The sequence below is a fragment of the Microplitis demolitor genome, chromosome 9, assembly GCF_026212275.2.
Source record: "Microplitis demolitor isolate Queensland-Clemson2020A chromosome 9, iyMicDemo2.1a, whole genome shotgun sequence".
NCBI classification, from domain to species: Eukaryota; Metazoa; Arthropoda; class Insecta; order Hymenoptera; family Braconidae; genus Microplitis; species Microplitis demolitor.
Window position 1 is genome coordinate 5,285,352 of NC_068553.1, and position 25,193 is coordinate 5,310,544.

At 27.9% G+C, this 25,193-nt stretch overlaps 1 protein-coding gene across 1 annotated transcript in view; it reads left to right on the top strand.

Moving 5' to 3' along the window:
- The first annotated feature begins 613 nt into the window (after window positions 1-613).
- The window catches only part of LOC103576932 (uncharacterized), a 63,425-nt gene continuing 38,845 nt past the window's right edge, over window positions 614-25,193 (top strand). The window contains exon 1 of the mRNA XM_008557383.3: window positions 614-997. Within this exon, the coding sequence (XP_008555605.1) occupies window positions 910-997 (88 nt within the window). The 5' untranslated portion in view covers window positions 614-909. The remainder of the gene's footprint in view (window positions 998-25,193) is intronic.

Below are 25,193 nucleotides of genomic sequence, written 5' to 3' on the forward strand. Positions count from 1 at the left end.
TACCTCTAACTGTTATATATAATTATTTTGTAAATGAATTATGGAAGCATTAGGCAGTTCTGTTTTTTCATCTTTCTACATTTTTACTCATTTATGATAGATGACGAGCTATTAACATAGTACAATTAATTGCTGTTGTTGTTGCATTATGACTATGATAATGATAGTTAGCACAAAAATTAAATTAGGCAATTGAAAGTGTGTTGACTGATGTTCTCAAGGTGGTACTTTAAGTGTGAACTCGTTATATGAATTAGTCAACCAGCGTGACGTTCTACTGTTGCTTGAAAGTATTGATACAATCTGTTTTCTTTCTATTTTTTTTTTTTTTTCATTCATTTAAAATTTAAAACTTTATGATAATTCATGTACATAAATTAAAATTACAAAAAAAAAATGAGATAAAGTGTGATTATCGACGGAGTATACTTAATACAATAAACTACCACTATTTACAATTACTACTACTGTATATACTGTACACGAGTCATCAGGATTGCTATCCCACCTCTACAAAACACGTTGTCAGAGAAGAGGTACTACTCTTATGTACCGGAATATAAAACTGGTGAAAGCGCCTAGCGGCGCTCCAGACTACTGCATGGTGCGTCAGCAAAACGAGCTCCGACAATATCTTACTTTTTATTATTTCTTTATATTTTGTTTATTTAAAATTAGTGATACCGAAAAAAAATAATAATATATCATAGAAGATTATATTAAAAAATTGAACTTTGGCCTAAAAAGATTTTCTGAATCATAAAAAAAAAGACAACAATAAAAAAGTTTTTCCGGATGACTAATAATCGATTTGTGAAAAATTTTTCATTTTTTCTTTGACAAAAACGGGCGTTGAAAAACGTGACACAGTTGTCGAACTGCTCTGAAGAATATACCAAGAGTGAAATAATGAAAGTTTATTTAGTACTATTGACTTTAGCAGTCTTCGATGTACTTGGGACTACCACGGGATACCCATCGCGAGTGATTCTATCAAGTGAGTGAGAACAAATTCTTTTATATCTATTTTTCAAATTTCAGGGTGTATATGCATACCTAAGTTATTTATTAAAATACTATTTGCATTTTTTTTTTTAATTTTATCTTGACTTTACTTGTGTTAATTCATGTGAATTAATTAAAAAAATATAGATGAGAAATAAGTTATAAAGGAAAGTTAAATTCACTGAATTAAATGAACGTGAAAGTCAGTTTTGTAAATGATATATTTATGATAATGCACTAAATAATTTTTGATTCATTATACGCAGTGAAATAAATTATTGATTTCATTGGCAATAGTAGTAATGGCTCTCAAATCATGTTAAAAATATCGTTTTTTCATGATAATCAAGTCGAAATCAGATAGGTCAAAACAAAAAAATTATTCGTATTAATAGTTTTGAAATGATATTATATTTCAATTCTACCAATTTGGTGTCAACCGTTTTTTTGCTTGATCATTAGTTATTTTATTCCTTATTCCATTTGACTTTTATTATTTATTTGATTACTAATTGCTCTTCATTGTTAAAAGTTATCGCTAGTTTAGTGGTAGAATAAATATTATGTTTTATAAGATCAGTTTAAAGTTTTATACACATTATACAGTTACTTATAATCGAATTTGAAATATCTCACTTGAAAACAAAATACCCATTGCAAATATTAATCAATCAGCATAATTTCATTTAAATGATAAAATAATAGCAGGGAAGATAAGTACATTTTTATGATCGTTAAACAAAAAATATTTTAAATCAATAAAATAGATGAGTATAATACCGTTTTTATGCCGGAAGAGTTTTTTTAATTACATACGATTACTGCATCAATTAATCATCAAAGTTATTTAGTTAATTGTAGTTCTTTTATTAATTTAATTACTGCACGTACAAAAACCAAATAAAAAAGAACTTCTAAAATCTCTTTGTCTCTAGAAAAATAGAATGTTACGTAAAAGTAGTCCATAGTGATATCTTGACTTTTCACATAAAGAAAAAAAAATACCAGTTTCAGTACAAAATATTAAATTTAAGATTGCAGAATGATTGAAGTAGCGTTATTAGATAAAAAATATTTCGGTAATTTATCACCCACAATGTATTAATCAACATGTAAAATGAGATTTTACATTAAATAGCACATTGGCAAAAAAAACATTTTCTTCTAACATGTTTTTTCGGAAAAAGTAACATTTTATGAGTTTAAAACCATTTTTAGGTGAAAAAAATTTGTTTGTCACTGATAGCCCTTCAGTTCGAACCCCTTCATTTCTGTGCGATCACACAAATAAATAGCGGCGTTAATTAATCACCTAACCTTATATTCATAAACATTGCAACAAAAAATCATTTGTGTTAAATTGTAAATTATAAGAAGTAAACACAAGAAATAAATTTTTACAATTAAATATTTACATCCTAAGGTACACAGAAAAATTTTTAACAAATATTTAATTGAATTAATTGTAATACACGCACTTATTTAACAACGAAATTTAAAAAGATGTGATTGTTCTTAAACTTGACGGCAAAACAAAATTATTTTATTTTAATCTGCATTGAAAACATATTTTCAATGGAAATTCATATATATATATATATATATATATATATATATATATATATATATATATATATATATATATATGTTAAACTGGCTGTAATAGTCTATCCACACAACTAATAACGTACCTAAGCGACTCTATACAAATAATGTTGAAATGGATCGCAAAATAATAATAATTCACGTGTGCAAGAGTAAACGACTAACTCACGTGCTACACGTGATTGCACGAGACTATGTACACGTGCTAGTTTGGGCCTTACTCGTGTATATTGATCTCCTCTATAACGCGGCCACATAAAAGTTAAGTATAATAATAATAGTGCCTATAAGAACGAGATAGTAGTATAGTATATTAAATTGATAGCAAGGAAAAGTCTCCTGTGTCTCGTGTATAAAACTTGCGTTATATGAGTCACGTGTATGTCTGTGAACAACCTGTAGGCCTGGCTTAAATACTCACGCGACTTGAAATAGCACAAGTATTGAATTTAATACTCATGTTGTTATGTCAATTACACAGTTTTATATGATGATGTAGCTCATCCTTATTTCTTTATACTTTTAATGTTATATGAATGATAATAATTTTTATGAGTGTGTTGTTTCATACGATGAGGCCACGAGCACATGACCCGGACGCTTATAAATATATGGTCTTTATAATAGCAGGTATAGCATCAGTAATCCTGTCATTGACACTGATCTATCGTACCGATCAGTGACATATTTACTTGCAATCACTGAAATCCATACAAACGTGAAGAGAAAAAATAGTTTATTGTGAATATTATCATGAAGAGGAATGATAGGTATAATTGACTTTCGAAATTTTTTATTGGATTAATTACAGTTATTTTTTTCCACTGCAAATTTCGAAATTCTTTAAATGCAATTTAGTAAATTTTCCAGATTTTACTGCTGGCTTTTTACATCTAACTTAAAATCTTAAGCTTCCAAATGTAACTAATTAATTGAAACTAAACTTTTTGTTTATAATGAAATTACTTCAAACTGATGAGAATTCATAAGTTCTGTTTATTCACGTTCATTACGTTTCTTATTAGAAATTATATACAAGATAATAGAGTGTTCAATTTAACAGCAACATTGTTTTTCATACAAATTTTACACTGTGAAAAATTTCCAACAAATTTTACTATGGGTGCATTGTAACCCCGGACCATAAGAAAACTGGTACAAAATTTACAAGTGTCCCATAGTGAACGGTATGCGCAGACGACACGGTTAGGACCTATGCGCATACGTTTACTATCGGACACTTGTAAATTTTGTACCAGTTTTCTTATGATCCGGGGTTACAATGCACCCATAGTAAAATTGAATGGGAATTTTTCAGTGTAAAAATCTTGTAGCTTACAAAACACTAAATAGTATAATGCCTAACAATTAGAGCTACAATATGACCATGCGTAATGTATAACAATATAAAAATAAATAATATGATCTTATGATGGTATTCAAAGTATAATAAACGATTTTTAATACTGAGTATAAACATCATACTTCACTGTAGTATGCCGTAGTCTAAACAAATACGGATGGAAAGTTATCTTAATTTTTTGATTCACATACAATTTATTGATTTCTTGTAGCATTTAAAATTTTTTAGTGCTCAATTATGCTATTTCTCTTTATATTGGTTATAATTTTTTTTTTTATACAAGACCTGTCAAAATTCTCACAGTACATCGATAATTAATATCTCTTCGTTATATTTTATTAAAATGATAATTTATCTCTAATGAATATATATCACGTCAGACTTAGTAGTTGACCTGCTGAAATCGATATTCAATTAACAGAAAGTTGAGCATATGCATGCAGTGCAGCAAGCGTTTTACTGCGAAGGTCGATTGATCTTGTACTAGTTCCGCGTGAACGATCTAAAGGTTAATTAATCGTTTAATTAACTTGAATTATCTCTAATGTAATCACAAAAAATTAATGGATATGAAGCCTATAAAATTAATACAAAGATAAAAATAGTTATATTAAAAGTTAAAAAAATATTAATACATATCGTATGTGCATCCAGGGTTATTTAAAATGAATTTTCTCTATCATACGATTTTTTGTTTTCTGACTGTTATAATAATCAACGTCAGCACATTCTTCCATGCCAATTACGGTATATACCATGATAATTCTGCTTCAGGCTTTATCTTTCTTCTTAGTGCACTTCCTTTCATTTCTATTCTTAATTATCAAATACTACGCAACTTTCTCGAGGCGCTCATGAAAAAATACTGTACTTAAGTTGTTGATCTTACTACTGCTATTGTACAATTGGTTGAAAAAATTACTTTTTTCCTTCAGCTTTCAACAATTTAAATCAATTGTATTTTCTCAATAGTCTCTCTGTTATATACATGACACAAGTGTTTACTGCAACACGTTGTAAAATTATTCTAACGACTTTAACACGCTCCAATGAAGAAGTAATAACCTGCGCGCACGTGACAGTATATATGATGGTTATCAACTATTGTTATAGTTTTCTATAAGATATAAAAATTAAAATTGGAGGCATTTTGTATTTAAAAAAATCTCAATATATAATAATTAATATTTTTTCATGAAAATAACAATATTCTACATTTATTCATTTCATTAATAATTTAGAAAACATACTGTATATCCTCAGATTTCATTTTTCTAGATTAATTTTTTTCAGAATCGTTTACTAATTACTGAATAACTTTTTTTTTTTTATTGTTTACATTTTTCTCACTAATATATACGATTAGAGATGAAAGTACAATAATTTAGTAATAAAAATGATAATGAAAATCAGCTACAAAGAACTTATTTATGTATTGTGACTATATTGTCACGTTCCTATACATGGAGAAAAATGAGACTCAGAATGCATTAAATAATAATAGAAAATACATTAAATTTTATTATACTAGTTTATCAAATTTGAAACAGGTCTCTTCTTCTATACTTGGTGTAATATGTACTTATTATATTTGTGGTTTAGAATAATAAAAATTAAAATCATGTTTTACAGAAAAGTGAAGTGCAATTTATAAAAATCATTGCTTAGTATAATAAATGTTGGAGTGATTAATTTTATTTTTAAATTAAAGTGTATCATTTTCTATCAATCTGTTTTTTTTTGTTTTTATAATGACAGGATAGTAAAAAAATTAGTGTTCTATATCTATCCAGAAAAAAAAAGTGGGAGAGCAAGAAAGAGAGCTTGCCTCTCAATAGAAGACTTCACTAGGTTAGTGGCATGGTGCAAGATTTAAGGAGTCAGGTTTCAAGGTTAATTTTTTTCCCCGCCCCAGGCGCGATAACTAGAACTCATAGTTGGTTTGCAAACTTTGTATTGACGTAGCTGGTGAACCTCAAGTAATATCGCATTTGATTTACACATATTTATCGATTTATCTTTCATCATTCAACTTATCATTTATTTTGGCACAACTCTTAATGCGAAGCATTAGAGTGTGCTTTACGATTGAAAAATTCTGTTTTCCTCTTTTTCACCACTGCTTTTACTGTTCTACTCTTGTTAGTCCACAGAGCTTAAATAAGTTACACATCATCGGATGAAGAATTTAATAAAGATTAATTCTATGACTTATAAAGACCAATTTAATGTATTAAATAACTAAGAAAACATCAAAATATAAAAAAAAAAATTTCCCATCGAGCAGTAGAAAAAGTGTCCGTAACTCATAAACACAAAAACTCGAGAAAAAAGCCATTATTTGGATCACTTTCTTTTTTAAAATATTATTTTAGGGCCAAAAGAGATTAATAAAAAGAACTTAACTAATTTCGTATATCTATATATATGTTTTTTACATATACTTTCTTCACACTAGTCACGCCTGTCCGAAAAATACATTTGATTATTTTTCGGAGCAAAATTTAAATTTCTAGTGTGACAGAACGAAAAAAAAATTGTCTTTCAATCTTTTATCGTACAATTTTTTTTTTTTTTGCAACTCTTTTTTTTGTTTTTATATATATTTTCCACAATCAAATGAGCTTTAAGGGTCATGCACTTTTGGATTTACCAAATTTTTTAAAATCTTTGTAATATTTTTACTAGAATAATTATAGAAGTTAAAATAATTAGTATTAAAAATTACTATGCTAGCAATACCGTTATAATATTCATTTTTTTTTTTTTTTTTAATGAAATTTGTTTTCTCATATATAATATTATACATTAGAGAATATTCTACTTTACAAAAAAACAATCAGAATTATGGCTCATTTGCGAGACTGATAATAGAGCTGAACAGTGCAACGTTTAAACGAAATGAAGAAGATCAAAAAATTCCAGACATTGTCAGTAATTTAATAAACCAAACCAAATAATTTACGTAAGCCAATCTCTCAACTATTTTCAAATCCTTCATTAGTTTTTTCTTCTTACCCTTGATTGCATTCTCATCATCTTGTATAAGCCTTGAATTTCAAAATCTCCAATACAAATATGATTTTAGAGAGAGTTCATCGTGTCCCGAAAGAAAACAAAAATTTTTTTACATTATGATTATTAAAGATAATTAATGACGATTAAATTTATGATCGTTTTTAATCGTCACAAATCGTCTTCTTTAATCATGGTTTTAGAATGAGATAAAATGTTGAAAGATTATTCTTTTTTGATTGTTTGTATACCTTATAGAAACTTTAAATGCTGCATGTAATTTTATATAGGTTAAAAAGATAGTCAATTTTTTAACGTATAAATTAAAAAAGAATTTCATGTTAATCAAATAAGACGTTGTTTAAACTAGTGGTATAGATATCGTGAAAGAAAAATTTTCATAATTTGTCACCGGCAACTTGTTTTATTGATTCATAATCGTTAATTTTTTCACGGTTTTGATAAGTAGTTACTAAAAGTTGCTTTCGAATATACTGCATAAAATCAATTTACTTTTTAAGATTTATGTTGTCTCATTTATTTGATGTTAGCCAAGAACATTTATTTTTTGTCGTAAAAGGTGATTCGATATCTAGACAAATCCCAGTAAATTCATATTAATTGCACTAGTAAAAATAAAAAATAAATCTAACAAAACTAAAAAAAATCAATTTAATTGAGTAAAACTACATAGTCTGTGAGTCAATTTTTTAGTATAATATTTATTTCATTGTTTGCTTCGAATCACTCAAGACTATATCTACTACCTCAAACACGATTGTACAATGAACTTCTATTGTAAATGAATCACTTCATTTCGCATAAATATGGAGAACTATTTCATATTACTACCAATCATTGGCTAGTTGTACTACCCAAGAGAATTTAGATAGTGAAAATCATGAAAAACTCAAAAAAAAAAAACTCAAAAAAAAAAAAAAAAAAAAAGAAAATCACTTCAGGAACTTCAATCGTTAACATCGGTTAAGAAAGTGGGTTCCGTATATCTGTCTCATATAAATCAATCGTTTTAACCATGCAAAAGTTTTATATTGGCGTTTGCTTAGAGAGCTCGACTCAGCTCGTTTTACATTCTCCAGTTGGGTGGGACTATTAATAAACGTAATTACTTATTTGGCATAACAATACCTATTCGCCTGTTGATAGGTGTATCATTATAAACTCCCAGTACCATTTTAATATTTAAAAACCATTTGGAGCAAAAATAAAATTTTAGTCGTTAACAAAAAAAAAAGTAAAGGAATTGAAATACTCAATGAACATAAAATCTATTGTATAGGTGGTGCAATAAACAGTAGAATAAAAGTATTTCTATAATTTATTTATTGGCTAAGGTAAAAAAAATATTCGTGGAAAGGCATTTAATGAAATCTAGTGTATTAGTCACTAATTTGGTAATAATCAAAAGTGTAGTCTATCATGAAATTGGATGGCTGTCACTTAATATAGTAAACCTCTAGTTTATGTTACGCACGTGTGGTTTTTCATATATTTATTTTTATGTGTATCATTACATAAATTTTATATGTTTGTATTCTGTAAATAGTCAATCAGATGTTCGACAAAACAGCTACATACATTAGTCATATCTTTTTTAATGGGAGGTTCATCAGTTGTCTAGTCACGAGAAAAAATAATTCAGAGCCGTTAGATATTAATTTCTTGATGATGTATAAAAGTATTGTACAACAACAACTTTGGAGTATCGTACATCTTGTAAATTTTCTTTTGTTATACAATTATAGACATGGATTTGAATGCTTATGAAATTTTTGATAAATTTAGTACATAAACTGTTTTTATTATTAGTAATGGTAATTTATTTTAATACATAAAATACAATTTATAGTACAAAATTAACATGCTTATATTTTGTTACTAAGTGATTGCATGTACGTTGAGCTATTGGATGCACCTAACCCATTTTTCAGCTTTTTTTTCAATCAGAATTTTTTTAATTTATTGATTTTATTTTATTTTTCACGAATATCTTATCGCATATTCTAATTTAGCAGAATCAATTGTAATGCAACTGGCAAACATTTCTAAAATAAAATTTAATCAATTGCCTTCTGAAAATTATAATGCAAATTGCAAATTCTGTTAGATGGATATAAAAAAATTTCTATGGTATCGATTATTTCTACCATAATTCTATTCTTTTCTAATGCTACTATTGCTATAGTAATTTTCTTACAAGTTTCTCGTGTAAAAAATAACGTAAACTTTTTTGAGTGTAGCTTAAGATTTTCTATTGTATAGTTTGAGTATAAATATTTATCACCAAACATATTCTATAATGCTTGATAGTAAAACTGTTAGTCATTATGACCCTCATTCATTATTTACAATCGTCAAGTCGACTAAAAAAAAACTAACATTTCGACACAACTTTCCATTTATCTTTAACTTAAATTCATTGTGTTCATTTCTTTTATTTCTAATAATGCTAAGTATATTAATCAGTACTAGAAACCTTATATACACTGTATTGGCACAAAATAATTATTAATAATAATTTTTAATGAACTAGATCTATTGATTTAGACAACATTAGCATTGCTTGAGGCTTTTAAAGACAATACATATAAGCATAACTCATAAAACATTTATATGCAGTTGTCAAGTAGACTAAGATATGTTTTGATGTCAATATTATCGAGACGGAATTGAATTAATCAGCATTATGGATTACACTTTAGGCTCTTCGTCTTACATCATAGTAAATATATATACATGATTGACCTATTCCGATACAATTTTCATCATAAAAGGAAATGCCTTAGGGATAACTCAAACTCACGATTTCGGTATAAATATTTATCTATTTTAAAACATTTCAGCCTTCACCACTACTATATCTCTTTTATTCTCTCTTTCTTTCTCACTCCCCCGCTAAATGTCTATGTATGTAACATGTATATTAGACTATCAGAATTTTTTTTTTTATTTTAATTAAATACATCTCGAAAGTTACTTTAATAAAAAAAAAATTCTTTTAAAATTTCAGCTTTATACCTCGAAAATTGAGCTGGTGCACGGCAATGGGGGGGGGGGCTTTCCTATTTAAAATACATTGAAAAAAATTTGTTTTTTCTATTTTGTAAACAACTATGTCAAAAAAATTTTTGAATCAAGCAATCTTGTAGGAAATTAAATTCTCTACAAAAAAGGTATCTTGTGTCATACACTTAAAGTTAATAGAAAAAAATTATAGAGGTTGAAACTAAGGGGGAAAAAGTCAAATTTTAGGATGGGAAAAGGAAAAGTTTTTTTCATATTTTCTTTAATTCTACAAAATTCTATTGTTATTGACATTGATGATTAAAGTTTCTTGCATTTATGTTCTCTAGATTTATAAACCTATAAAATATTATTAGACTGCAAAATTGTTTCTGAATAATTAAATTTTTCTCAACTTTAAAGCTCAGTTATATAATTTTATATGAGCTCTATCAAAATGACTCTAAGGACCATTTTCATAGATAACTCAATTCTCTATATGAATTTTAATTGCAAAATAATAAAAAAAAAATCCTGCTAGTTAACGAATAAAAAACAAAAATTTTTTTATCTTAAAAATTCGACTTTTTCCCCCTAAGTTTCAACCCCCAAATTTTTTTTTCTATCAACTTTAAGCGTATAACAAAAGAGAACTTTTTTTGTAGAAAATTCATCAATCAAGAAAATTCATCAATTCCCTACGAGATCTCTGAATTCAAAAATTGGAAAAACAAAATAGAAAAAACAAATTTTTTTCAATGTATTTTAAATGGGAACGACCCCCCCCCCTCCTCGTCATGTACCAGGTCAATTTTTGAGATGTACAGCTGAAATGTTAGGAGAACTTTTTTTTTTATTAAAATAACTTTTGAGATTTATTCAATTAGAATAAAAAATAAACTTTTTTTTTGACACTGTCTAATGTATATTATATAAGAAGCTTCAATATTGATATTTAATAGGCGATCGAAAATTTGCTGGAGCCGATACTCGAAAAAAATTCGTAATTCTTAAATGATGTTTCAATATTTGAATTTTAGACAACTAATTTGAAAATTAAGAAAAAAACAAACCGAAGTGAAGTTATTTTGTATTTTTTTTTCTATAACTATTTGTAACTAATATTGTCAATATAAACAATATTATTTTAATAAGACTGTTGTATTCTTAAGGCTGAGAAAAATAAATTCTATTACTTTGTTCAGTTTCATGATAAATATTAAAGAAGGCAATGAAGGATTTACAAAATAATAAGATGTAGATTTCAGCGTTCTCTGTAATATATTTTATAACGAAACTCTACAAGTATATACTCGACTAGAATTTTTTCCTGATTTGCCTGAAGTACCGTAAAAAACCTTGTCAGGATAATATAAGTCTTACCTTATTACGGCAAACCTGATGAGTTTTTTATCAGGACTTCATCAGGGTATCCTCATTCAAAAAAAAGTTATTTGTCATCGGATTGAACCGACCAGTTCCTTGTCAGGACCTTAGCAGGATATCCTATTTAAAAAAAAAAGTCATTTGTCATCGGGTTGACCTGACCAGTTCCTTGTCAGGACTTTATCATGATATCCTTTTTAAAAAAAAAAAAAGTTATCCGATCCCTTTAAATATTTTATTTACATGCTAGAAGTTAAACAAAGTACAATAGAATATTATATCAAAATCACGTCAACCATTGCAGCACGTATTTTTTACTTTTTCATGAGTTATTCTTTGACATCATAATGACTATAATATTTACACTTACAAAATAACATATGTATGTCAACGCAGTGGATATCATCAAGGATTTTGAATTGGAAGGACACAGGTTCTAACCCAGCACTTATCGGGATTTTTTCATCAATAAAAAATATGTTTACTTCCTCTAATTAATACTCTTAATACAATAGATAACATTCCCGATCAAATTAAAATTTTCTTATATTTTTTTTTTACCAATTTTATATATTTTTTAAAATAATTACTAATAAGGCGACCCTGATAAGGATTTGATGAGGATATCCTGGTAAGGATCTGAGAAGGTAATCCTGATAAGGAGTCGATGAGGATATCCTGGTAAGGGCCTGATGATGTAATCCTGATAAGGATCTAAAGACCTAATGGGTCTTAAGCGTTACATCCATGTCAGTTCCTCGTCAGAATACCCTGATTGGGACCTTGTCAGATCCTTATAAAAAATTTTAGTCGGGATATGTATATATTTGTATCAATCTTTAACAATGCGAGCTTTACAAAATATTTTTTTGAGCTTAAAAATGCTTGAGAACATGTCTAATGACCTCTCTGAGGTTTTATGATTAATGAACCTGTATAAGTCGTTTCAGATGTAGAGAGGGTTGCGATATCAATTTATCGAAAAAAATAGGGAATAATACTTAACATTAATACTTTTTTTTTGTAGAGCATAATTACAATCATTCACGTGACAGTGTTGGAATGAAATGCAATGCAGATTGCACGAACAGATCACTAAGTCTCGTGCTAGCTTACTTTTACAGCACATACAACTCTATAGAGACCTTGATTGCACTTAGCCGTCCACGGTATATACAACTACTCTTGGTAGCTCATGATAATACACACGTATTGAATAGAAAATATTATGTCGCTTGTAATTATTATAATATTAGTTGTTTCAATTTGTAAGATAGAGAACGCAGAAAAACGTAGAGTAAGGTCATTAACTTTAAATTGAAAAAAAAAAAAGAAATCAAAGATTGAATATATTTTAATTGAAAATTTTTTATAATTTATTTCACTTTATTTTATATAATTCCTAATTATCATTAAACGTAATATTTTATTTGTTTTCTCGAAAGCTTATAGATACTAGAGTAAGCCTATCACTCCGTGAAGCGAAACAATTATTCGCCTTACGTCGCAACTCGTTTATAATTGCGAAACTCTTGCTCACGATCCGCGAGGAAATCTCACGCGGTTGGTGAAGCACCACATCTACTCTCTCAGATTTTACTTGTAATTTGTCGGTAGATAGTGAGTATACTCTTCTCTCGTTTCTACTTATCTATTTCTTTACTTTTGCTAGTCTAACACTTAACTCTTAACTCTATCTTAGTTTATTCTACATTTAACGTGACAATATAATACCGAAAGAGCTTTGGAAATTGCAGTAAATCGTTAAGTACAAGTCAGACGGATGCATAAATACCACCACTTTTATGGTGATGAATTAATTATTTTTTTAGTATGATTGTACACTTTTTTCCTATCGAAAATTACGTTTAGAAAATAATTTCACAAGTATTGAAAGTATTTTTTTCCTTTCTTTAATAAAAATATTTATTTCCAGGTACGAGCATCACGTGTAAATATCATTATAAATATAGTTAAATAATTCATGCATGTATTTTATGAGGAGAAATATATGATGTTAAATGATATATGATTGAATTTCTTCCGGGTGTAATATGTGTTATTAGTATTATATGATTGCGTGTTGGCGTAAGTTTATTGATTTGTCATAAGACCCTTGAAGGCTAATTCACATATTAAATGATACTAAAGAATATAATTTCTGTTTAATTAATATCAATGAGACGTACAGTATCTTTCTATCACTAGAAATTGAATATAAAGTTAATAATTTGAATGAAAAATTGAGCTTCGTTTGTGTTTATACACAGATGATAAAGCTTTCATAATCTTTAACGAATAAAACCAAAATTTATCTACTCAAGTAATTTTTAGTTGATGCTCAAAATATGTCGTGTAGATAAATTCAATATCTTATAAGCATAATCTAATTGAGGTGAAAGTGGAACTTTAAAAAATTTTAGTGCATTCAAGACGTAACTAGAAATATTATTTTCATCATTAAAAAAAAAAAAAAATAGATAAAAGAACCCACAATAATTAGTAAAACAAAATTATTTACACAATATACATGCTCTCTAAAACTAAATTTGCACATATTCACTAATTTAGAGTGATAGCCGTAACACTTATTCCAAAAAGTAGCACTGCTATCTCTATAAATAAGCGAATATTTACTACTTGCAAGTGAATTTCGCTAGTTAACTTTTAAAGAGTAGGGATCATTAAAAATTATTAATCTTTAGTATTCCAAGCTCTCTTAATGCACGTTATTTGCATACCACTGTAAGATATACATTATTTTTTAGATTGATCATAATTACTATTGTAGAATTGAATTTTATCAAATAATATTAACTTTGGTGCACAGAAAAAAAGAAACCTTTTAAATTAGTGTTAGAAAGTATAATCCGGAGGCTGGGTGCCAATATAAGGAATTTTACCGTTCCAAACAATGAACTTTATCATAAGTATCATAAATTTTAAATGTTAGAGTTACTATTTTTAAAGCTCAAATATTAATTTTCTTTGCATAAACAATAAATTTTAATATTTATCCTACAACTATTCAAGTTTCGATTATTAATAAAAGAATTACTATTTAGAATGATAGTATTTACTGACCACTTTATCATTATATTATTTGTCGTGAAAACGTTTTTTACTATTTTTCTCCATCGACATCTCTCAAACGAATTAACCGATTGAGATGGTTAAGGTGACAATCGATGCGTTTAATTGAGTTCTAAAGCTGATCAGATTTTGAAATTGATTTATCTAGTCTTTTTTGAGAAATTTCAAAAAAACCAAAAAGAAATTTTTTTGATTCTTTTGTTAACGGTTTCTCTTGAATGAATGAACGGATTTTAATGGTTGAGGTGGCATTCGACGCAACTTATAAAGTTTTAGAGCTGATTAAATTTTTGAATCGATCTACACGGAGCAAAAATTATGGTAACAGTTAAAATATATTATGGGAATGGTTCCTATAACACAGGGTAACCGGTTTTTTCGAAATGTTGCTTATAAGAACGGCACCCATATATATTATGGTAATCATTCCGATAATTATGGGTATAATTCTCATATGGTATCGGAATAGTTCCTATGGAATTATGATAATCATTACCATGTAACTATGATAATGGTTACCATAATATTATGGTAATGGTTACCATAATGTTATGGTAATGGTGACCATAATATTATGGTAATAATTCCCATACATTATGGCAATCGTTACCATAATATTATGGTAACGATTACCATAATATTTAGAAATTATAATAAATTTTTTTTTTTTTTTGTAATAAGCGTTTTTTTTGTATACTTACAATTTTTTAATATTTTGTAATATACACAAAAAAAAACGCTTTGTACAAAAAAAAAAAAAGTTTTATAATTTCTAAATATTATGGGAATTATTATCATGATATTATGGTAGCTATTCTCAAAATTTATGGTAATCACCAATTATGGTAATACAGCCTAAATTTAACGTAATACTTAGTGCAATTTCCACACCAAAATTTTTACGCCGAGTCATTTATACTACACCGAGTCCAAAATTTGTTTGCAGTGCATTTAAATCAACACATTGTATTTATGGTTATTGATTTATTTGGTTGACAAAAATAGGATAAAAAAGTTTGACAGTACTATTGTCTCTACATTTTTCTATGCACAAATGAGAGTAACTCGGGATCATCATTACATCTCTGCAAAATATATGCTTGTTGATGTGCAGTTAAACTGTTCCACGTTAAGCTTTACTTTCTCCAACGATTACTCAACTGAAATGTAGCATCAAACAATAGGCCACAATAGAATCTCCTTTTTCACAGTAGTGAGAATTAACCATTTATCAGTTAAACTTTCTTTATTGATCATGATTCACTTGATTGAACGTTGATCTCTCGACTTTTTCATCCGTGACATGTGCAACATTAGCAGCAGCACTCTTGCGTCTCGGAGACACTATTTTCTCTCTGCAATAAAAGATTTAAATTTTGATTGTTCAATGCACCCGGAAGGATATTATTTCAAACTTTAATTGTCGCATTGCATAAACGAATAATATTTATGTACAAAATAAATTATACAATAGTTTCAAGTAAATTTTAGGTTAATGAAAATAATAATAAGAATAATTATATATAATTATGTTAATTTTACGATTGACATCCGGGTTAGTAAAACATATATTTCTAATGTAGATAAAGTTTTGCATGGAAATCATCAAAATGAGTAACCACTGAAAATAATTCTTTTCGAAAAGAAATATAATTGATACTGATTTCTTACTAATCATACTTGTTTATAATCAAATATTCAAACTTTAAATAAAAACATTAGAATTATTTGTCAACAATGAAAGCAACCATAGAAATGAAAGTATCAGAGTGTCAAATATAATCTGCATTCGTATATTATGTGTAAGCAATCGTTAAATATCTTTAATAACTTATAGTAAAGAGACAGTGTGAGACTTTCGGATCATAATAAGATCACCATAAAAAATTTTAACAATCACTGCTATTTAGAATGCATAAAATTTTATTAGAGGTCCAAACAACATTCTAAAGTTCGTAATCTAGTCAATCAGTGTGTTGAAAATATCACATAATCTGGGAAAATTGAAGGTTTACCTCTGAGCTTGCATTAATTGAAGACGAGCTTTTAAAAGATAATTTAGAGTTTTAATTCGTGTTTCTCTTCTTTGAAATCAGTTGCTAGGCTGATGATTGAGAGTTTCTCAAGTTAAGTTGCATTAAAATTATCTAAATTTAATAATCATGAGGTTTCTCGATGAATTACAATTCTCTTACCGAAAAGAAGACACACAGAAAAAAAAATAAATTTAAAACAAGAAAAATGATCTTGGTTCTAGAAATTTCTTAACTTTCCGCTATCGAAATTGAAAATTTTCATAAGTACTTTATTTACAAATATCTTTTGTTTTCATAATACCGATTAAATATTTGTTTGATGATGATAAATAATATACTTCATCCGAGTAATATTTTCTTGATTTTTAAATTTCTATAATTATTTGCGAAAGTTTACTTGGTTGTAGTAAATATTTACTAAGATTGAACAAATATTTACTCGGTATTATACAAGCATACATACATTGAAAAAAAGTTTTTTTAAATTTTCGCTAAGATAAATGTGTCTGTGCGTGTGTATGTGTGTGTGTGTGTGTGGGTGGGTGGGTGGGTGTGTAAATTCTTTATAATTTTTTAACTAATGAACCAATTTAGACGGTTGAGGCGGTAATCGAAAGAGTTTGTTGGCCATCCACTTTTCTGAAAATTTCAGATCATTTGATACAGTAGACTCGAAAATATTGGCGAATTATGAAAAAAAAATTTTTTTATTTTAAGTTTTTGATTGATTTCTCCGAAACGACTTATACGATTGACTTCAAAATCTAACCAGCTCCAGAACTCAATAAAATTCGTCGATTGCTGCCTTAGCCATTTTAATCGGATAATTCGTTCAAGAGTAATCGCGGGAGAAAGAAATGGTAAAATATGGTTTTTTTGCGAATATTTTTGAAACAACTGAACGTAAAAATTTCAAAATCTGATCAACTTTAGAATTTATTAAAACGCGTCGATTGTCACCTCAACCATCAAAATCGGTTAATTCGTTCGTGAGATATTGTAAGAGAAATAAATACTAAAAAACGAGTTTTTTCGAAAACAATGGCATACAAAAGTATTTTTGAGCTTGAAGAGCTCGAAAATGTATTCACAATAATGTTTTCGAGCTCCTTGAGGTTGAATACAGCGGGAAGTTTTGGGGTTGGCCCGCAGGGTCAACCAATAGACGGATTTTTCTTTTTTTTGTAAAGTTTTGAGAACAGCACGTTTTCAGTGTCACTTGAAATTTCAAACAAAGTAGTAGTCAGCTATATTCCAAGAATATATTCAATGAATTACATACTTATAACATATGATCTGTGTTAATTTAATACAAAAAAAGATAGAGAAGTAATCACGCCATTAAATTTGTGTTGTATCTGATGCTTACGCAATCAATAATGAAAAAAAATCAAAATATTTATGCTAAATTAACATAAATGATGTGTTAGATAACTTCTTATGTTTCAACATAAATTAACTAATATGATTATAGTATATATTAATTTATTTAATTTAACACTGTTCTCTCTTAACAAGAATCAGTGAAAATTTAATTAATTACGTTAGTGAAGCTATATTCACTTTATAATCAGAGTATTTAAACAACAAATTAGTGGATTCTCACTAATAAATTTAGTACTATAATTTTCACTCACAACTTAATGATTTTCACTAATGAGCTAACAATATTTTTATAATTTCTACAAGTGAAGCTGTTATTCATCATGCTTAATCATACGTAGTTACCTACAATCCCTGCCTCAACGTTTATAATTGATGCAAGAGTATTCGCATTGTTAATACACGGTCATGCATGATCATAAATGGTAATGCATGATCATCCGTGACTTTTTGTCTTTCGTATTCAATATCAAATGACTTCTAGTGCTAATCATAAGTAATCATATATATACACTTGATCATGTACGGTGTTGCATGGGTGTATGTCGCTATTTACGTGAGTCAGTATTTATCCAGAACAATAATATATCTATACAAAGAGTACGTCAATCATTACATCACGGATTTTTTATTTCTTCATCAGTTATTTTTAGGTATCATAATGAATATACTATTTACACTTGCGCTATCACATGCGTAGGTCAGCGCAGTAAATAGCATCAAAGACTTTGAATCGGAATGATCCAGGTTCTTGAGCCCAGCAGTCACCGGAATTTTTTTATCAATTAAAATCATGTATACTTCCTCTAAGTAATGATTCTAATACATTAGACCATATTTTGCATCTAATTAAAAGTGTTGTATTTTTTGGTATTAAAATGAAATTTGTGTGATTTGCTAGGAGTATAATTGGTATTTAATCCTTTATTTCCTGTATAATATGTTTGCTTTTTGATTTAACTGTAATATAGTATTATATTTAATTGATAATATGTCACAAAGATATTACTTATGTTATTTACGATCATTTCCTCATACTAGTTAATATTTTATATATAATTTTTTTTGCATCAATTGTCTGGTTTAATTGCACGTGCCAATTTGATGAAAAAATTCTTGATACATACAATAAAATCCACTGAGGAAACAATTAATTATATTAAGAAATTATGTATCAAGTAAAAATTGCGGTAGTTCATTCGATGAGTCTTTGAAAAGTATTTCAAGCTCATTACGCGGCACGTATATATACCGCGTTATTCCACTTTTTGATCATTTCCGCAATTAATATATTGTGATACCTAAGAATCTGGTATAGTCAATGAATGTTATGACTTTCTATCTATAATGATTTTATTAGTATCGTCAGCAACATTAGAGAATTCTTTTGTTGATAATGTTTAAAAATTTCAAATATAATTGATATGTTTCATCATTATTTACTTTTTACTTATCCAACATTAATGATGTATTCAATTATTTGTTGTATAATTATATATTAATGATTGAAATTTTAGATTATAATACTGTTTGAGATGACTTGAGAAAATATGCAAATTTTTATGTAATGGGAGCTTTTCCAAGTAGGTAAGGGTGTATGATGATCGAAATTGATTGAAATTGTCTGTTAACCCTGCTTAAAAAATCCGATAGATTCTTATAGCTGTATGTATAAGGCCCTATACTTAACTATAACACTTCTCATAGAACTCATTCATTCTTATAAAATCTTTATGAGAATTTATGAGAATCTATTGGATTCTATGAGATTTTCTAAGCAAGGAAGTAAGCTAGAAGAGTAAAAACACAAAAATAAATACAAAATTTCATCTCCTGATTTAAAATTGAAAGTCATTCGATAAAAAACTTTTAACTACTCTATTCTGCAGTTTTTTTTATGATCAACAACATTACAATAATTCACTTAATGTTCACTCAACATAACCTTTTATGGATAACGTTGACATTTCATAATCAATTATATGACGCCTCACAGTCAAGGTTGCTTGCTGTTAAAATACTTATAAAAATAAAGTTAAATCTACCATATTATCGAATCTTCAAATCATATTTGTTTACTATAAATATTTTTCATTAATATAAGATAAGTGGTTGCATTGAAGTGTAAGTAATAATCATAACGTAAATACGTAAAGAGATATTTTAATCTCAGAAGAGCTCGAGGAGAAAGTGGTTTGTACGCAGAAAGTATGAAAGATTCTCCAACGGAGATGAGTCGACAATACATCCCAGCAAGTCATTTAAGATTATATCCGTACTATACTTCATACATTTATCTTTTATTTTTTTCTACTTTTTTTCTCAGCATTGTGTCTTTAGAACAAAGATTACATGTCACATACATCTGATGATGTTTTTTTTTTTTTCCAATGTATAAAATTTTGTTATGAAACATGCATTTATGCAAAAAAAAAACATAAAATAAAACTTCTAGGCTAAGTGATTTGCATGTAAGTTAACTCGAGTAAATAATATAATTAATTTTAATGTACATTAGATTTACAATAAATCTATAGATCTATCTTTTGCATGTCTTTTACATGTAGCCTCTTTTCATGCATACGATATAATAAATTTTATCGTAAACTTTTGTGGAACATCGCATTTAAATCCTGGATCATCACGTTCTCGTGCTTCTATTCTTTGCAATATATACATTTCGCAACTATTTATAGCAAAGAAAGAGAATGTTGATGTATCCCGGACATTCAAGAAAATGATGGTCTTTTTTAAGTGATATTGGCAAATCTCGTCTAATTTTTTGATGCATGTTCGGTAACCTACTTAGCCCCATTATTCCGTTATATCATCCGTGATGCAGCTAAGCACGAATAACGTGAGCTTATAGGACTAAATATTATGAATACCTAATTTCATTGTTTGAATAGAGTCTCAGAAATGGAATCTACTATAACAGGTCACAAATCACTATCTTTCCCTTTTACACTCGTAGCAGTCAGTGAATGTTTTATAGTAAATATATATATATATATATATATATATATATATATATATATATATATATATATATATATATTCTCCTCATTTTAGCGAACGGCCTCTACTCTCTTATACCTTCACCCAGGCCTCATTACGAAAATTTGTGTAATTACAAAGTTTCAACGACTATATATATATATATATATATATATATATATATATATATACATATGTGTGTGTGCGCGCGCGTCTGTGTGTGTGTGTGTGTGTAAGCTTATGCACAATGTTTTAACAGTATAAACAGCTTGAGTAATATTGCTCCTTGTATTGTATTATATCGTCTTTTCCACGGTTTATACACAAATATCTTTTATGTAAGGTTTAATAATTAAAACTTAAAAAAAAATAGAGAAAATTGATTGTTTTCGTTTGTTTATAAAATTCATGTTTGCTAGTAAATGTTAACTTTCATTGGGTTTTCAGTCCGATAAGTTTCTATAATTGATTAATTCAATAGTTTTCATAATATTCAAAGATACATGAGAGGATTTCACAGTAAAAATTGCTTAATGCTGAAAGCTTGGGTATGATGAACTTTCTTTATTTTGTTTTTCAAATAGTGCTTGCTTACAGGGTAAAAAATACTCTTTTAAAAGTGATCGTATATTTCATGAGCAAGCAAAAAGTAAATTTGAAAAAATAACATCTATTCAATAATTTATCATTAACTTTTAAATTGATTTAAAAATTTCATTATATATTCAAGTCTTAATAAATAAAAATTTGTCTTATTGTTTATGTACGATATGTTTTAAACGAGTCGATTAAATTTGACAATTTTCATAGTGATTATGAATTAATTTAATTTACCACTTATACAAAACATTAGTGCCCATTATAACTTGTCTGAAGTTAATTTTTAAAATTTTAAAATAAACGAGAATTTATCACTAAATTATTCAATAATCATTGATTTTTTTAATAGCTTAATTTAATCCTAAAGCCATTATTAATTAGACGATAAGAAATGCAGCATGGTTTCAAATAACTTTAGAATTTTATAAATAACTTGTATGCATAGTTTTTAACCATTATGTAATTTTGAAATTTATGCAAGACATTAAGATATTAACTTGTGGATCAGCTTGCGTATGAGTACTAATTTACTTTTAATTTATTTTTAGTTTTTGAATTACTCGCATTTATATTAAAGTGATCATCGAGCTTCCTCATTTCCCTTTTAACGATTTTCAATTAGTAATCACGAATAGCTGCTCACTGAAAATAGGTAACTGTTGCAAATCTTCGACGATGACGACGAACTAGTAAGAGAATGTCCAGTCTAGCCAATTTTGTATTGCTTACCTCTGAAAGAACTTTTTCCATGTGTAAAATCATCGGCACGTAGGTCGACATGTCTCGTTTGCTGACTACAGTATACATGATATTAAAGCCGTAGTGTTACAAGGAGCAATGTGATCGTGACATAAAGTGACATAGGACACGGATGAATGTTACTTCATCGTCGTCAACAAGTAGACAGGAGATAATCAAAAAAGGCTCGAGTTATGAGGAACTGAAAAGAGCTTTGAACACTTAAAAAGTCTTGCATCGCTTAAACATATCTAACGTGCTTGCTATAATTTGCTGAATTTTTTTATGAACTAATTCGCACGTGTTATCGTGAAAAGTTGAGACGCCGTTGACAATTACAGAATGCTCGAACGTGGAATAAATAAATTACGTCTCTAACGACTTTTTATAACTCGTATTTCTATAAAGAGAATGATAAAATATATATTCTTGCTCAAGATATGTTACGATGTCATTTCTTCTTATTATTTAAAAGATTGAATAGGAAAATTCAAACCAAAGCAACTTTTATCATTAAGCCGTTCAAGATCTAATGTAAGTCAATAAATCCATATCATCCGCCAATTTAGGTCAGCTTTAACAGTTAAGCAGTTTTCTTTTTTGTAGGCTGAAAAAAAACAATTGCAGAGATTTTTTTCTTCTAGCCGACTATTAATGATCAGTGTTGAGACCCTGGAGCCTAAATCTACTTTTTATATGTTAAAGAGTAGCCAAATTAAAATTTAGTTTTTTTTATTATGACTCAATTTACTTATTTCAACGAAATATTTTCTTGTTAGTTAGTTAAAAAGTAAAAAATCTATGTCGTCATCAGTAAAACGACTAATGACGACATTATTAACTCTTCATTTTAGCTATGACTGACGTTTTATAAACGTCACATTCTGAATCATAAAGTGATACATATTTCACCTCCGTTTATGTAAAATTGATCCCCTACATCACTAATCAGTGTAATTCAGACGTATCCAGTTGTAATTAATTTTATTCTGGCTTTTATTGTGTAAAAGTCTCAAACGTTCATCTTAATAATTCTTTAAGTAGGGTTGAGTGAGGTTGACTAAAACAAAAATTACTTAATGATTTTTTGTTCAAATAGAATTGAAAAACAATTTATAATTTTTTTTTTTCGATAAAATAACAGCTTATTATTCATTTGATGATTTCCGATTTGCAAAGGACTCGGAAAATAAATATAATTAAAATAAAAATATATACATATTATTACTCAACGGCGTCAACTTATTTAACTTATAACATAAACCGCTTTTATTTTCACGACTGAGAAGTGAAACAAACCCGGAGTCGTATGTGGTCACCCAAGTGTATTAAAAAAATTATAAATAACGATAATAATTATAACTAAAAATAATAAATAATTATAAATAATTTAAAGGTGTGCCTGGACCAGCTTCTTAGGCTGGGTTAGTGCACGAGGGCGCCAGCCCGTTTTTACAAAACAGTCGAAAATTATAACCAATCAGGGGAGAGATTACGGGACAAAATCTTGAGCGAGAATGTATGCACCAAGCGGAATGACAACCAAACAAATATATAATGAATAAAAATAATAATAAGGAATAATTACTGCTAAATATATCCAGGAAACAAACAAATAAATATTGGCTATCACTGGGTTCCTTTTACGAAATTATTTAATTCAAAATATATTTAAATAAACTCAACAAATGGTTACAATAATAATCAATTCAATTTAAATAATATTATTAAATTATCCACTTGAGAAACCAAATTACAAATTAAAAATTTTTACCCAATATAATTAATATAGATTGTAAACAAATAAAATAATACTAATCTTTTTCTTTATTTTATATTATTTACTCTGAGGAGAGAAAGACGCGGGTACTCAAGATATATTTAGCAACACTGGGTTGCATACCATTAATTTATAAAATAAATTTCACTTAGAGAAATAATATTTTAAATACTGAAATATAATATTAAAATAATACGTAAAATACTAGCGTAAGACAAGGAGCCACACTTGCTACCCTTGTCTAATCCTCTAAGGAATTTGTTCGATGCGTCTACGTACATATGTACAAAACTTATTGGACGTACGCCGAACAAATTCACTTTATTATTACAAAAAAACTCAGTTTCAATTATTTATCAATTATTTATCGCGATCAACTCTAACGATGGTCCAGCGATAGCCGATGCAACAAATGATAATACAATTGACTTACCGGCGTTGACAAAAATTTACTTCTGGAACTTTCAATAATAAACAATACATGAACTATATTTTTATTATCCAAATTAAATAAACTCTAATTAATTATGTTATTACGGCAACTAGGCCAGAACAATTTACTCAAAAATAACTACGGACAACAACACGTCCTATCTTTACAAAATCCCGGTCCTCTCTGATTATTTTTCGTTGATTTTTCCGAGGGAGGGGTATCACTCCCGTGTTATCCCCTCTCATGACCTCGGACCCGAAATTTTTAATTAAAATAAAATATTTAAAATCATTAAACGACCTGAGTTATTTTATAAAAATAAATTAAATAATATTTCCTATTTATCAACATAAACATAATAATTATTAATCCTTTAAACGATAAAATAATAATTATTTCAGTGCACCACGTGGCTGGAGAAAAATTTTGATTTTTATCCCCACTATATCGACTTACTCTCCCTTCGGTCGATATTTTTATGTATGCTCTACACACATGCGTGCTACTGACTGAAATGAAAATATCGATTAAGTACATAAATTCAAAATAATTATCAAAACATATATATAAACATAATAAACAATAATATCAATAAATTCATAATTAAATCATACTAAAATAATCTATCAAAATAATATGAATATTCAAATAATAATAAATTATAATAAATAAATGCACTTGATTTGAGCTAGGAGGTGTTGTTAAATTCACGGCGAGATGGACAAGCGCGCGCAG